The 14429-nt window shown below is 55.8% G+C and overlaps 1 protein-coding gene across 1 annotated transcript in view; it reads right to left on the bottom strand.

The window, feature by feature from the left end:
• The window catches only part of ADCY5 (adenylate cyclase 5), a 156355-nt gene that overhangs the window by 43274 nt on the left and 98652 nt on the right, over window positions 1-14429 (bottom strand). The window contains exons 4-8 of the mRNA XM_032630779.1: window positions 9304-9415; window positions 7653-7780; window positions 5478-5636; window positions 4462-4603; window positions 2371-2511 (exon numbers count right to left, since the gene is read on the bottom strand). Of these exons, the coding sequence (XP_032486670.1) occupies window positions 2371-2511; window positions 4462-4603; window positions 5478-5636; window positions 7653-7780; window positions 9304-9415 (682 nt within the window). The remainder of the gene's footprint in view (window positions 1-2370; window positions 2512-4461; window positions 4604-5477; window positions 5637-7652; window positions 7781-9303; window positions 9416-14429) is intronic.

Here is a 14429-nt window from a genome sequence, read left to right as displayed (position 1 = left end):
AGCTGAGTAAAAGTTGGAACAAGATTTAAAGAAATAAACTGCTGACTACAAGTTACTCCCCTCTAACTGCTCTCAGTCACTGCTTAATGCAGTCCCCTCCCCTCCACCGCATCTTCAGTGGAAGTCGGGGTAGAAGCTTTCTCTTTGCATATCTTTCCCAAGGGTTTCTGGGCGAGTTTAACACCAAAAGCCAATGGTGTGCCTGGCGGCTGCCAGATCCCATCCCATCCCTGGCCTAGACACTGGGCTGGCAGGGGCCCAGGGGATGGTACTTTGATGGTGGCCCCTCAGGTGACTCTGCCCAGCAAGGACGGGGACGGGGAGCCTCTTCTCTCCCTCTACAGGGGTGTCCCCAAGCTTTCTGATCACTTTGCATTCCTTCCCCACTGGGTGAAGCAACCAACACCACGGAGGAGCCTTTCCGACAGCCAGTCTCCCGTGAGACTGTTTCCCCAGTTACAGCCCTTCTGCTAATTCTTCCAAGGTTTCTTGTCCTAACAATGATTAATGTCTGCCAAATCGGTGCTTATAGTCCAAACTGCCCCCTTGGAGACTCTGAAATACCTAAAGAGTCCACCTACACCAAATATCGCTAAAGAAAAAAACTTTCCGAAGATTTTAAACGGAGAACGTACAAGCAGGCACCTTTCTTGCCTGCTGGTGGTTCCTCTCCACCTCTGTCCTGCCCCATCTTTTTATTCCCTGTTTTCCCTCATCTCCTGCTCCCCCCCCCCCACCGCCCGCATCTCCCCCTTACCCTCTCTGTCCTCCCGCTCTGGCCTTCCTGAGACCTGTCCTCCTCTTTCCTCCCACCTGGATGAGAGGCTCCCTCCTTGCATTCTGCTCTCAGTCTCCCCCTTTCCTCTCACTCCCTCTCTCACCTCTTGGCTGTCCTGGTCAAGTGGGTAGAGAGTCCACAGGAGATGATTCAAGAACTGGGGTGAGAACAGGGGGGGATCCAGCAACTGCTCTTTGCTTTGGGGAGGGGCCTGGAGGGAGCGGGAGTGGGGCCTGGAGCCCTGGGTGGCACTGACCAGGCCTGGGACGTCTAAGTTCAAAGCCCGGGGGCAAGGCCGACCTTTCCCACTCTTCGTCGCTTAGGACCTTGGTGTCCTGCGAGTTGTTTCTTTACCACCAGAAGTTAAAATGGTGATCTTGACTCAATTCACTTTTTTCTTCTGTACATTTTCCTTAAACCTTTGTCATATGCTATTTGCTAGCTGGCAAGGAGCAGAATGACTGGTCCCTAGCCTGTCTCCTCCCTCAGACCCCTGGATCTGTCTGCCGACTCAGCTGGACTCCCATGGAGTCTCTCTCTAATCCCTGCTGCTCCAGCTTAAACCCAGTCTGATCCACAGGCCCCCGACGTGGGGATCCTAGTGTCGGCATGGCCCCCCACTCCTCTACCTGGATCTGTGGGAACTCAGTGGACACACACACACACACACACACACACACACACACACACACACACACACACGGCTTCCTCACCCATCCCTCCCTCAGAGCGGGCAACTCCTGCCTGGGTACCAGGCTGCCCTTGACCTGAGGAGTGCGCTCAGATGCAGAAGCCAAGATCTCAGATAAAATAAATTACTGCTTCAGACTGACTTCTTGTCATCCCTCATTCTCTTCTTCTCACCCTCTGAAGTCTTCTTTCTAGCATTACTGATAGAACCCAGGCAGGGCATCCTGAATTAGCCCGTCCCTGCTGTGTGCAGGGGTGGCTGAGGGTGTCTGTCCTCTGAGGCCGGCCGGGTCCCTTGAGATGGAGGCAGCACCCCTACCACGGCCTCTGCTCACTCAGCCTGCATGCTCCCACAGGAAGACTGGAATGAGCAGGGCGTTTCTCAGCACAGAGGGCAAAGAGACCATCACCTGGCACTTGCCAAAAAGCACTGGGATGGTTTCTGAGCGACTGGGCCAGAAGATGTGTTTCAACTGCCTGGGAAATGCAACAGATGCTGGAAGGTGTCTGACAAGCCTGTGCCCACCCAACTCCCCGGGGCTCCCCAGACAGTGCCAAGAGGCCCTGGAGGCTCTGTTTGGACCGAGTCCAGACAGATGGGTCTGCTTCCAGCCTACACCAGGAAGGTCTGCCAAGGGGGAATGAAGAAGGGGCTTCACCGCTCTGCTCCAAAGCCAAATCCGGCCTGCCAAGAGATGGTGGGGCCCACGGAGAAAGCCCAGGGTCGGAAGTCAGGCGCTCTGTCTCCTGGTCCAAAGTCAGGGTGAGCCCCCTTCCAACGATTCCTTCTGTGGCTCTCCAGATTCCCTGGGTAACAGGAGGGGCCTGGCCCAGTCCTCACACCCACTGGAGGCCCCAGCCCTGGAGAGTGTGGCCCACACACTGCCCTGCCAGCTACTCACCATCCGTTTCATCTCCTTGGACACCTGGTTGCCACCCAGGTGGTTGTAGAAGGGGCGCTCGGCCCCCCAGTGTGGTGGGTTGTGCCCTATCGAGTTGGTTCTCTGGCGATTCATCTTGGCAATCATGGCCTTCTCTTCTTTCTGGGAGAGCAACATAGATGCATCAGCCTGTGGGCAGGGCCCATCAGGTGAGCCCAAGTAGGGAGTTTCTCATTCCTCCCAGGTGCCTGGCCAGGTAGGGGTTAAGGCACTGCCTCCCTCCCTTCTCTGCTCAGCCCGGAGCCCTGAGGTCTGCCAAGATCCTAAAGCTCACCCAAGAAATCATCCTAAATCCCTCCGAACTCCCCAACGCCAGCCCTGGCTGGGAGCTGGGAGCCTCAGGTGGGAGCAGCAGAACAGGAGGACGAGGTTTGTCTTGTTAGAAAGCCAAGGGGCATGGGAACATCTGTCGCTGGCATAGAATTTTAGATGTGGGCAGAGCCTGGGTCTGAAAGTGCTTGGGGGGTGATGGACGGAGAGGAAACATGAGATTCCAGTTTCCACCCCAAAACAGGCATGTTCTAGCAGAGCGGGTAGTAGGACAGGCCCTGCAGCTTCTGGAGGTTTGGGTCATTAGAACATGAGATGCAAGGGCTGACGCGCATGGCACAAATACACCAACGGGGCCTCAGCCAGCTCTCCATGTGCCAACCACAACCTATCTGTCCATCCATCCAAATGAGCTCGAGGTGGAGGGTTGGAGAGGCCCTGGAGGGACCTGGGTGGCCTTCCCTTCAACTCCCTCCCTGAGCCTGGGAAGGGAGCCGGCCAGATCAGAGGCAGAGGGGAGGGGACACAGCCTGCTTCAGCAGACACTGCTCTGGGTCGGGGCTGGAGGGGTGGGGGGGTGTCCTTTTCTGTCTCCATTTCATCTTTTCTGAACCACTTGTCAAGGTAGAAGAATCAAGACCCAGAGAACCCAGGGCAGAGGGTAACCCTTCAGCCTGGGCGGGGCAGGAAGGTGAGGCTAGAGGCGTTATGGGCCCAGCAGACAGGAGAAGTGTGGGAGGGGGCCTGGGAGGATTTCGGTTCATTTATACTACAGCCAAACAACAAGCAAATGCTTTAAAATGAGTCAATTAAGCCACTAAGTGCTTTCCCCAGAGTACCTAAATCCTCCCATCCCTCTTTCCGGATGTCTGTGGCAGGGCCTGATACCGCTCCCTCAGAGGCACCCCGTAGTCAGGTCCTGTGTGCTGGGATGTGCTTCTGTGGAGGGTGAGGTGTCCCTCTGATGTCCCTCTCAGGGTGGACACCTGCCTCAAAGAGCTCTGCCCACATTGAAGAATCTACTTTTGCTGTCTCCGAGACTTTCTCTGAACTTTTCTCGCAGCTTAATTTTGTCTTCAGTCTAATTCCTTAGGACAGAAACAGGGAAGCTTTTCTCTATCAAAGGGCTCTGACCAATAGATAAATTCAATTGAAAGATTTATAAGTAAAAGGCATTATAATTAAGGAAAAATGTAAAATATAAAATGTTCTCGTTTGCTTTAAAAATTAAGAACGTGGAACGTGACACTATTAAAAATAGAAAACTGAAGTCTGCCAATAATTCAGTTTTATATTTTGGCAAGTGTGGGCTGAGACAAAAGAAGGAAGAAGAAAGACTGGAAAGTGCAAGAGGGGAAAAGACAGAGTTTCAAGAAGCAGAGGTATATAAGTACAGGCAGAGAGAGAGCGAGATCCACCTAGTTTAGGCAACAGACAAGGAACGAGATGGAAATAAAGGACGTGGTATACACAGAGTTCCCTGATGCTTCTTTTCCATCTCGTGGCCTTCTGCTGTATTGTTACTAACTGATCTGAGGTCTGTTGCTTTTTCTGCAACAGAAGCAAAATGAAAACCTCCCCTCTTTGCCACCAGCCTTTACAAAGCCTCTGTAGCTCTCGCGTCCTTCCTGAGATGCGGAACCACGACTGCATAAGAAATTCAGGACTTGCCTCAAGGAAAGAGTAAGAGGAGAAGGAAGCAGCAGGCTAAGCAACATTCCTCCCCAAAGAACGAAGCCCTCCCACCCCCCCGCCCCCCACCCCAGCCCTCGGTCCCCGGACCCGCTTCTGGGTGCAGTGCAGGATGAGGAAGGTCTCGATACTGTGCTCTTTGAGGTAGGCGTTGCGCTCGCCCCCACCGCCCGGCTCCACTTCGTAGTCGCCGTTCAGGTAGTTGAGTGTGGCCTTGGTGATGTGGATGCGTCTACGGGTAGGGGCGGGAAGCAGGGAGAGGAGGGCAGCAGACGTGAATGCAGAACCCCCGCTCCCATGCAGAACCAAACTGTGAGCGACTCGGTCAGCATTTGAATCCCAGGGCCCCAAACTCTGACTCAAATGCTAACCCCTACCTGGATCTCTCAATGGACTATCCCTCCAACCTCATCAGGATGGCAAGGTGGGCCCCTCACCAGCTCGTGTTCGCCGAGACCACACCGCATCACCTCGGCACCACGTTATTACGGTGACGTAACACATCGGCCTGCCGGGAGAGCACGGCCTCCCGTCTCGCAAACTTTGCAAACCTGCTCAGGAGCCAGCAGTGGCTCCTGCTGACTGCAGGACTGCGTCCAAATGCCCCAGCCTGGCATGCACGTCCTTAACACAGGCACTGTTTCCTCCCACTGGTTCCTAAAAGGCCATCTGCTCTACTTGCGTTCCCCGAAGTACTGTGTTTTCCTCTGCCTGTGCCCGTCCTCAGCCTGGCAGCTCCCCCGACCCTCACCTTCCTCACCTGCCCCCATCCTGCCCCGTCTGCCAGGCCAGCTGACCTTCCACCTCCTGGCCACCCCCGGAATTATCCCGGGGTCCTCCCTCCTCTAGAAGCCTACCCTGACCTCCTGTGTCTCACGACAGGCCGCCAGGTTCTGTGTAAATATCTTCTGGGTGAAGACTGGGTAAGGTTGGGGCCACGCTCCCTACAAGTTGCCATGTGTGGCGTCAGTGCTTGGTTACTAGAGGGATTCCACTTAAATTCTGCCAACCCCAGGGCTGCAGCTACCAGGTCCTGCCCACCCTAGCCCTTTCCCCATGACAGCCACCTGGGTGGGCCGGGCGGGAAGCTGCCCTCACTCACTCACCCTGCCTTGCCTCCAGCCTCCATGTGGTTGGCCAGCGTGACATCGTTAGACCAGACGTCGAACTGCCACTTCCTGAGGCCAAGGACGCCACAGTGCACTCGCCCGCTGTGGATTCCCACACGCATGTTCACGTTGACACCTGTCACCTCCCGGACCAGCCTAGGGATGGAGTAGGGGTAAGGCCGGGAGGGGGTCAGGGCCAGGCGCAGAGAGGTCAGGGTGCGTGAGAAGGTGCAGGGGTCAAAGAGTCATTTCTCTCCAGGCCAGCCCAAATCCAGAGTCTGAGACTGTGCATCCTGAAGGGCAGGGCTGGGCCCTGGTGCCCAGGGGCTGAGGGTTGCGAGAGGCGCTGCTTCCCATCTTGCCCGCAAGGTGGCGCAGTGCCTCACACTACGTCCCAGGCCCACTGCTTCTCCCCAGCGAGGGCACCTGAGCCAGCGCTACCCTCAGTCAATAATTAAGTTGTTCTGAAAATGCAAGCGCACGTTAGTGCCGATTTGAGTCGACAGGAAAGTTATAGTCACTCCAAACCCCACTCATATAATTCTCGGATTTACCCATTGCTGCTTCTTCGACATTAGCAGGATAATGGAGAAAAAGAGAACACAGGCCCTGCCCAGGAAAGATAGGGGAGCTGGGGCAGGGGCAGGGGACCAGGGGTGCTCCACGTGCTAGAAGACAACGCCAACCCCATCACATGCACCACGCACGCATTCGGGGCGGGCCGCCTGTAGGAGGGGGAGTGGGATGGAAGCTCTACAGCTCTGGGTATGTGTCTGGGGCCCGGGGTCTGTGGAAAAGGGAGCCGGTGCTCTGGGGGGAGGGTCACAGTGTGCACTTCTTAGGGACCTGGACCCTCCTTGGCTCCCTGGGGATGGACCCACTCAGCCAGCCATGGGGCCGGCGGTCCGACTTGGCCTGGTGGGCAGGACTACCACGTGGGCTCCAGCTCTCACCCCACCCCACCACTGAGAGGCTGACACCTACCACAGGGAATATTTATGTCATCCACGTATTTCTCTCGTCCTGGGATCAACTCTGCAAATACCTCTGCTGGAGCTGTGCCTTCCATCCACAGGGCCTCTGGCCACTGGCTTAGGTTGATATCTCTCATTCTACCTTTTTGGCTTCACTCCAAGGCCACCTTCTTCATGAAGCCTTTCTGGGTCCTCCCAGTGAAATCAACTGCCCCCTCCTGGCCCCTCCCACCGCAGTTTGCCTCTCTTACCTGATGGTGTCCACTGGGCATGCCTGGTATCAGAGCAACGGGAGTCCTGGCCCCTCAACAGGCTCTGTGCCTCCGGGCAAGGGACCCCCTGTCTAGCCCGGGCACACAGGGGCACTCGGCAAACACTGCCGAAAGGAACTGAGCCAAACAGGATGGACCCGGCCACCTTCTGGGCCAGTTACTCTGACCTCTGACCTTGCCCACTGTGGTTTTTCCTTTGCCCCACCCACTCTACTTCTAAAGCTCAGTTTTGGAACCTGGACGCAGTCTCTGGCCTACTCCCTTGGCTGACCTGTAAGCTTGGCTTGTCCATGTTGCTTAATGACTGGGGCTCCTTCTGTGGTCAGCAGTGACCAAGAATCGGCCAATGATCCTGGCTGCTATTGCTGGCAGGGAGGATGGATTTTCTTAAATGGGAACACCTGTGTTTGCATCCACCTGCCTAGCAGTATTACCCTGGGGAGCCGTTTAGCCCCTGTGAGCCCAACCTTTCTCATCTGTGAAGAAATGGGACTGGTGACTTCTACCCCTGGCTGGGTGGCTGTGAGAAGACATGAGGCCTGGAGTGCAAGGCCCTGCCATGGCACAGGGTACAGCACAGCTGCCAGCCAGTCCTCCTTTCCTGGAGGGGTGGCTCCATACCTCCTGCTGCCCTGGAGTCTGCAAAGCCCTCCCTTCTTCCAGGACATGTCCCTCTGTGCAGAGCTTCCCAGGCTGCTGTGAGCACAGGAGCCTGGGAGAAGGCTCAGAGCCTGGAGGTATGAATCAACCCTCCGGTGTGGCCAGGGTCCTTGGGAGGTGGCTTTGCCCCACTATTTCCCTGCTTCCATCAGTCCAACATGAGTCAGTTCTCGGGATATGGGACAGTCCCCCTGCAGACGGATGGTCCCACTGGAGATGGACAGTGTCCCCACAGGCGGGCAGTCACCCTGGAGACGGGCACTTACGAGATGGCCTCAATCATGTCCATGCCCATCTCCACGCAGCAGTGGGCATGGTCAGCCCTGGCTTCAGGCAGCCCTGAGACGCAGTAATAACAATCTCCCAGGATCTTAATACGTAAACAGTGATTCTCCTGGAAAGCAAATTAATTTTAAAAATTAAAAATAGTAGGAAAGAGAAGTGGGAGGGAAAGAAACAGGAAGCAAACAGATTCACCCCATGCCTGGAATAACTTGCCTTTTAGGGCAGCGAGCACAGACCCAGTGCCGGCATGAGGTGTGGCCCCAGCCTGGGGACAGGCTTATCGGGAGCCGTGGGGGACGGAGGACAGGCTGAGCCGTGCTCGGGAAGCATTCCAGCCACCCCAGGCTCAGGAACTCACACTTTTGGCCACAGCTGAGGCCCAAGAAGAATAGAGCTGGTCCAATGTGGCAGCAAATGGGGCAGACTCAACAGTGTGAGAGGCCCCGAGCTGAGAGTGAGGGGTCCATCCCACCCCCAGCCCTGCGACATGCTCCGACTCTTGGCCTACGGTTCTACTAACAGTTTTATGACTCTCCTTTTATGAAAAGACTGAAGCAGAAGTGAGATTTAACCAAAGCTCGCCTGACCCCCAGCCTGAGATTTTTATCCAAGACAGTTCTGCTAAGCCAGCAAGCACGTGCGTGCTAAGACAGCCATAGAGCGGAAGCACCTGCCCGCTGCAGGGTCACCCCTCGGGCCACAACCGATGCATAACTGGGATTGAGATGGACTGTCATTAATCACCAATTCTGAGCTGTCCAAGTCTGCTTCCCAAAGGTTATTTCGTGAAGCTGGTATGCTGGGACCCAAGTATCTGTGTGCCCTGGACTCTCCTTTAAGGCCCTTCCAAAACCCAAGGGCCGAGCATGTCCCCGTTCACCTCGCCCACACTCGGTGATAAAATCAGTAAGGTGTGAGGCCCACCATCAATGCCCTTGGAGGCCCTTGGCACCGTCTCTCATCCATGATCTGCCTGGTGTCCTGTGGCGGCCCAGGGGACATGTCCACCTCTCGGTGGACATTGCAGTAAGTGGGCCCCGACATAGGACTCTCCAAAGGCACAGAGCATCGCTCAGAGCCACAAAGGCTGGGAAAGGACGGCAGAGTATAATATAGCAGGGACTAACGAACGTGTGTCCTTCACCACTCCATGCCCGGGGCTGGGGGGGTGGGGTCACTTCCAATCTGTCCCAACGTGGAAGAGTCCTCTTTCCATAAGTCTCTTGGGTGACACACAGCTGTCTGCAGGCCAGCTGAGATTCAGACTCATATTATTTTTTTTTAATCACTCTGGCCACCCTCATCAGCAACGTGGCTCTGTGGCACCGAATTTGCTCCTCCAAACACGAATTCCACAAATTCAGGGGTCAGGGCAGCATTTCCTGCAGGCCTCACCACCCCTTTCCACCGATGGAGGGCTTGTGACCGGTGACACTGTGAGCATCTCTGAGTGTGCGGCGGGGCTGACGTGAAGCGTGAGGACACGCAGCCACAGCCTGTACGGCCCCACCTCCCCAGTCCCCGATGGCGGACTCTGCAGCACCCTACCCCAGGCAGCCCAGATCAGGCCACCCTTCCGGCCCCGGCTCGGGCACACGGGGTCCCCAGGGCAGTGGGCAAAAGGTGACTCACTGCAGCCAGCTTGTCGAAGCGGGCGAAGAGCTCGTTGAGGGTCATGACGAGCTCCTGGGCAGTGCACTGGGACGCCAGGCTGGTGAAGCCCTCGATGTCAGCAAACAGGATGCTAGAGAGACAGGGGGCAAGACCCCCGTGAGGAAGCAAGGTCAGAGGGACGCAGCTGGGGCCACCCTCCGCTTTAGGAGGGCTGCCAGCCAGCAAGAGTCCCGGGAGCTCGAAACGGCTGCTGGGGAGGGGAGAGAGAGAGCTGACGCTGGTGGCTTCTCCCAGATGGTAGGGAAATGCCGGGCCAGCCCTCCTTTCTGTAACTCCCTGCACCCTCGCTCCCACCCAGGAGGAAACGGGGGCCGAGGCGCCTGAGGCCATGCCAACAGGGCCTGCTCCCCTCACCCTCAGCCACCTCTCAGGCCTGCCCCCCGTTTGACTCCTGAGCAGCCCCCTCAAGGTAGCTGGGTCCAGGAGAAGGGTCTTTGGTTCATCTTGTCTGGAAAGTGTTTCAGGCCCTAATGGCGGCCGTACAGAGGTCTCACTTCCCAAACCCATACACAAGGAATCCAACCCCAGGCCCTCCATACCGAGGGAGTCCTCTAGAAGAGACAGAATAAAGAGGCCCAGGGAGGAGGGAGAGGAAGACACAGACAGCAAGTGTCTCTGGAAGCCCCCCAACTTGTCCTGCCGGCTCCTTCGGCCTCATCCCCGGGGCCCTCGGGTGCACCCGCTGGTCCCTGCATTGCATGCTGTGATCTTTCATCTGTTCCCGAGACTGAACGTGTCTTCCTTTTCTTTCAAAACAGACTACCAGAGGTGAGGCCCCAGGGCCAGAATGTGTAAGGGCCCCAAGAGTTTTTTCTTAAAATGGACACAGAAATAAATGTACTAACTCTTGTGGGCTGAGATGCTCCTGGTGGCTGGGCACGGGGACTGGGGTTTCCGACCTGCCACCTCACTGAGCCCTCCAGGCAGCCCTGAAGGGGGGCCTGGTGTCCCCATCCCAAGATGAGGAGCCTTGGGGAAGAGCCACGGACGGTAGCTTGGGGGCTCTTCCCCACGGCCTCTGCTCTCTCCTCTGATCCACGCGGCTCCCGAGCCTCCAGACTGACGGTCTCGCTTCAAATTAGAGTGTAGAACTAAACATGCCTTGTCATTTTATTTGGAAAATGTGTGTTCATGCATTAAGCACATCTTTTCATCCTGCTGTCTGACATCCGGAGTCTTCCTGACCTGGGGAGCCTGCCTCTCCCAGGCCAGCCAGTTCCTAGAGATGGTCAACCACTTGCCTTGGAGTCCAGAGCCTCCCACCCCAGTCAGGTTCCCACACCTGGCCCACCACTCCCCTGCCCTACTCACCCCAGGGACAAGTGCCAGGTAACTCGGACAGTCCTACGCCTCAGAGCCCACCGACATTTTCCAAACTAGCCAATCCCAAGCCTGCTTGCCCTGCCTCACCCATTCCTTCCTGCAGAAACTTCAACAGAGGCTCTAGCCCACGTTTCCCCTCACGCTGCCTCCTCACTGACCCCTGTGCTTCCCCGGGCGCCCCCCAGCCCATGGCGTAACGCATCCTCTCCTCTCGGGACCTGTGAGTAACACACTAGCTTTTCAGTGGCAGCCGTCTCCTGATCTGCTGGTCTCACCGAACCTGGATAATAATAACACCTACGTTTTAAAATAGTTGGACATTGCTCTAAGCACTTTACATGTATGAACTCATTTAAGCCTCACAACCACCCTTTGAGGTTGGAATCCTTTTCGAGGTAAGAAAACTGAGGCACAGAGAGGTCAAGTCACCTGCCCAAGGCCACACAGGCTCGTGTGGGTCCACAATCCAGGAGTTAAGCCAATAAGTACTATGCTGTCTGTTGGCCCCATAGTCATCTTAAATGAGTAAAAGCACAGTTCACTGGTCTGGCATTGTATACGGGGCAGAGGGAGGTGGAGGGACAGGTGTGGGCTGCCGTAGGCGGGCAAGTACAGGACTCCATCGTGAGGGGACATGCTCTGCACCAGCTTACACGAGGGGAAGTGGGAGCGCATCTCGGGGCTTGGGCTAGGCAAGTACAAGAAAAGTACAGGAGGGCAGCCCCCAGGCCCCAAGCCCAGTGCTGTTTCCTGGCTCCGAGGCTCCTCTGGCCACCCTGACCCCAGTTCAGACCAGCAGACAAGTGCAGGAGGAAAGCCAAAGAGGGTGGGAGAAATGGGGGAGCTGGCAAGAGAGGAGACAAATGAGGGGGACGGAAGGAAAGGTAAGGAGGAGGAGCAGAGAGGAGAGACTGTCAGCCCACAGGACTCAGAAATCAGACAAGCTGCTCCAGAGTGGCAGCCACGGGGCCAGGGCTCAGAAGATGAAAGGGAGCCGGAGCCCCCATCAGGCTTTTTTTTTTTTTTTTTTTTTTTTTGCGGTATGTGGGCCTCTCACTGTTGTGGCTTCTCCCGTTGCAGAGCACAGGCTCCGGACGCACAGGCTCAGCAGCCACGGCTCACGGGCCCAGCCGCTCCGCGGCATGTGGGATCTTCTGGGCCTGGGGCACGAACCCATGTCCCGTGCATTGGCAGGCAGACTCCTAACCATTGCGCCACCAGGGAAGCCCCCCCATCAGGCTTTGATGCCTGGTGTCTGGCAGACAGGCTCAGCACCCCGCCCGGGGGCGTCTGTGAGCATCCACACTGGTGAGAGAGAAGCACGTGAAGGGAAGTGGCCATGCTCCAGATGCTGACCCCGGCCCCCAAGGAAGTTCAGACCCCTAGCCCAGCCCACCTGCCACCTCCCTGGCTCTCAGTCTCTCAGAAGCCCCACCCCACCCGGGAAGAAGGGAAAGGTCTCTCCTGGTCTACGTGAAAGCACCATGACATAGTTGTTCTGGAAATTCTTCTTTAACTCTTAGATAATCAAAGCCAAGGGGAGCTGGGGTCAAGACAGCTGCTCCAGAGTCAAGAACACCTTTAATAAGTGTCAGTATTTCGAATGTAAAGCCGCAGACACCAGGCCCAGCAGCCGTTCCACACTGGGCCCCAGGCTACAGAACAGAAGCCTGGCTTTGGGGGCTGATGAGACCCCCCCCCCCCCAATGGTGGGAAGGAAAAAAATCTCCAAACCCGGCAGAGGCAGGAACGCTACTGGGCAGGGTGACCCACAGCACCAAGCCAAGGAGAAGAGGGAAGGAGGAAAAGAACGGGCCGCCCCTAGAAGCACTAGGCAGACGTGTGTGGACCAGGGCTCGGGGGCCTCGCTTCACTGAGCCCTGAGCCCTGCAGCTGCTTGAGCTCACCTAGCCACTCAGCCAGGATGGCCTCTGCCTGCCACGTGTGGACATGGGCAGGCCTGCAACCCTTCTCCTTCTCCACAGGGACCTGGCTGGGCCTAGGAGAGCACTTTCTCCACTGCAGCTTTCATCTGCTAGACCAGTGGTTCTCAGAGCTGGTGTCCATCAGAATGCCCCTGGAGCTTTTATATGGATAAGTCCCGGAGCCCCATCCCCAGAGATTCGGACTTCATCGGCCTGGGGTGGGGCTCTGCTACTGTCTGGTTTTGTTCTGTTCTGTTTTGTTTTGTTTTATTGTAATCTTCCCTGGTGATTCTAATACGCAGCCAGGGTTGAGAACCAGGGTACTGGTTTAAATGTCACCTTCTCAAGGCTTCCTCCACCCTATCTAAATCTACAACCCCTCCCATATGTCTAAGTCCCTTGTCTACTGTATTTTTCTCCATTGCACTTTTCACCATTTAATATATTATTTATTATTGTTGTTATTTATTATCATGCTCCTGTCTGCCTCTCCCCACTAGAATGTAGTCTTTGAAGGAGTTCTTTTGTTTTTGGCTGCATTGGGTCTTCGTTGCTGTGCACGGGCTTTCTCTAGTTGCGGCGAGCGGAGGCTATTCTTCGTCGTGCTACTCTTCGTTGCGGTGCGTAGGCTTCTCATTGTGGCGGCTTCTCATTGCAGAGCACAGATTCTAGGCACGCGGGCTTCAGTAGTTGTGGCATGTGGGCTCAACAGTTATGGATTGCGGGCTCTAGAGCGCAGGTTCAGTAGTTGTGGCTCTGCAGCATGTGGGATCTTCCCGGACCAGGGCTTGAACCCGTGTCCCCTGCATTGGCAGGCAGATTCTTAACCACTGCGCCACCAGGGAAGTCCTGAAGTAGGGATTTAGTCTATTTCTTTCAATACCACATCCCGGCCCCTAGTACAATGTCTGGCACACAGAGGAACTGCTCAATACACAGCACATAGTAGGTGCCTGTTAGTTTCCTAGGGCTGCTATAGCAAAGTACCACAAGCTGGGTCGCTTAAGACAACAGAAATTTATTCTGTCCCAGTCCTGGAGGCTGGAAGTCTGAAGTCAAGGTGTTGGCAGAGCCACGCTCCTCTGCAACTCTGGGTAGAACCCCTCCTTTCTTCTTCCTGCCTCCAGTGGTGGCTGTCAATCCTGGTGCTCCTCACCTTGCAGCTGTGTCACTCCAACCTGTCTCTGTCCTCATAAGGCGTTGTCCATGCGTATCTGTGTCTTTACATGGCATTTTCCTCTTCCTATAAGGACACCACTTATATTGGATTAGGGGCCCACCCTCTCCAGCATGACCTCATCTTAACTTGATTTCATCCACAAAGACCCTATTTCCAAATAAGGTCACATTCACAGATACGAGGGGTTAGCACTTCAACGGATCTTTTAGGAGGGCACAGTTCAACCCACACAGTGTCTAATATATATTTGTTGAATGGAAGAGAATATTCATAGTGTAAAGCAAGGAAGAGGCAGGACCAGTAACTCTAGTAGCTCTTCCTTCTACTCCACTGGGCCTCTTGAGGTCCCAAGCACGTTATCTGAGACACAAGTGTAGGGAGCCCCGGGCCTGGCACCCAGCAGATATCCAGCAGTGTTCACGGAACAAACGGTAGAATAGTGATGGAGGCCAGGCATCTTCCTGGTCTGTGCCAGAGGACATCGGAAACAACATCCGTGTGGACGGGACTTCCAGGTGCCTTAGAAAGCCTGACCCTCCGGGACTTCCCAGGTGGTGCAGTGGTTAAGAATCTGCCTCCCAAAGAAGGGGACACGCGTTCGAACACTGGTCCGGGAAGATCCCACATGCCGCAGAGCAACTAAGCCTGTGGGCCAC

The sequence above is a fragment of the Phocoena sinus genome, chromosome 4 (genome assembly GCF_008692025.1).
Source record: "Phocoena sinus isolate mPhoSin1 chromosome 4, mPhoSin1.pri, whole genome shotgun sequence".
Lineage (NCBI taxonomy): Eukaryota > Metazoa > Chordata > Mammalia > Artiodactyla > Phocoenidae > Phocoena > Phocoena sinus.
The sequence above is the reverse complement of the archived record's forward strand: the minus strand, read 5'-3'. Positions and strand labels throughout refer to the sequence as shown.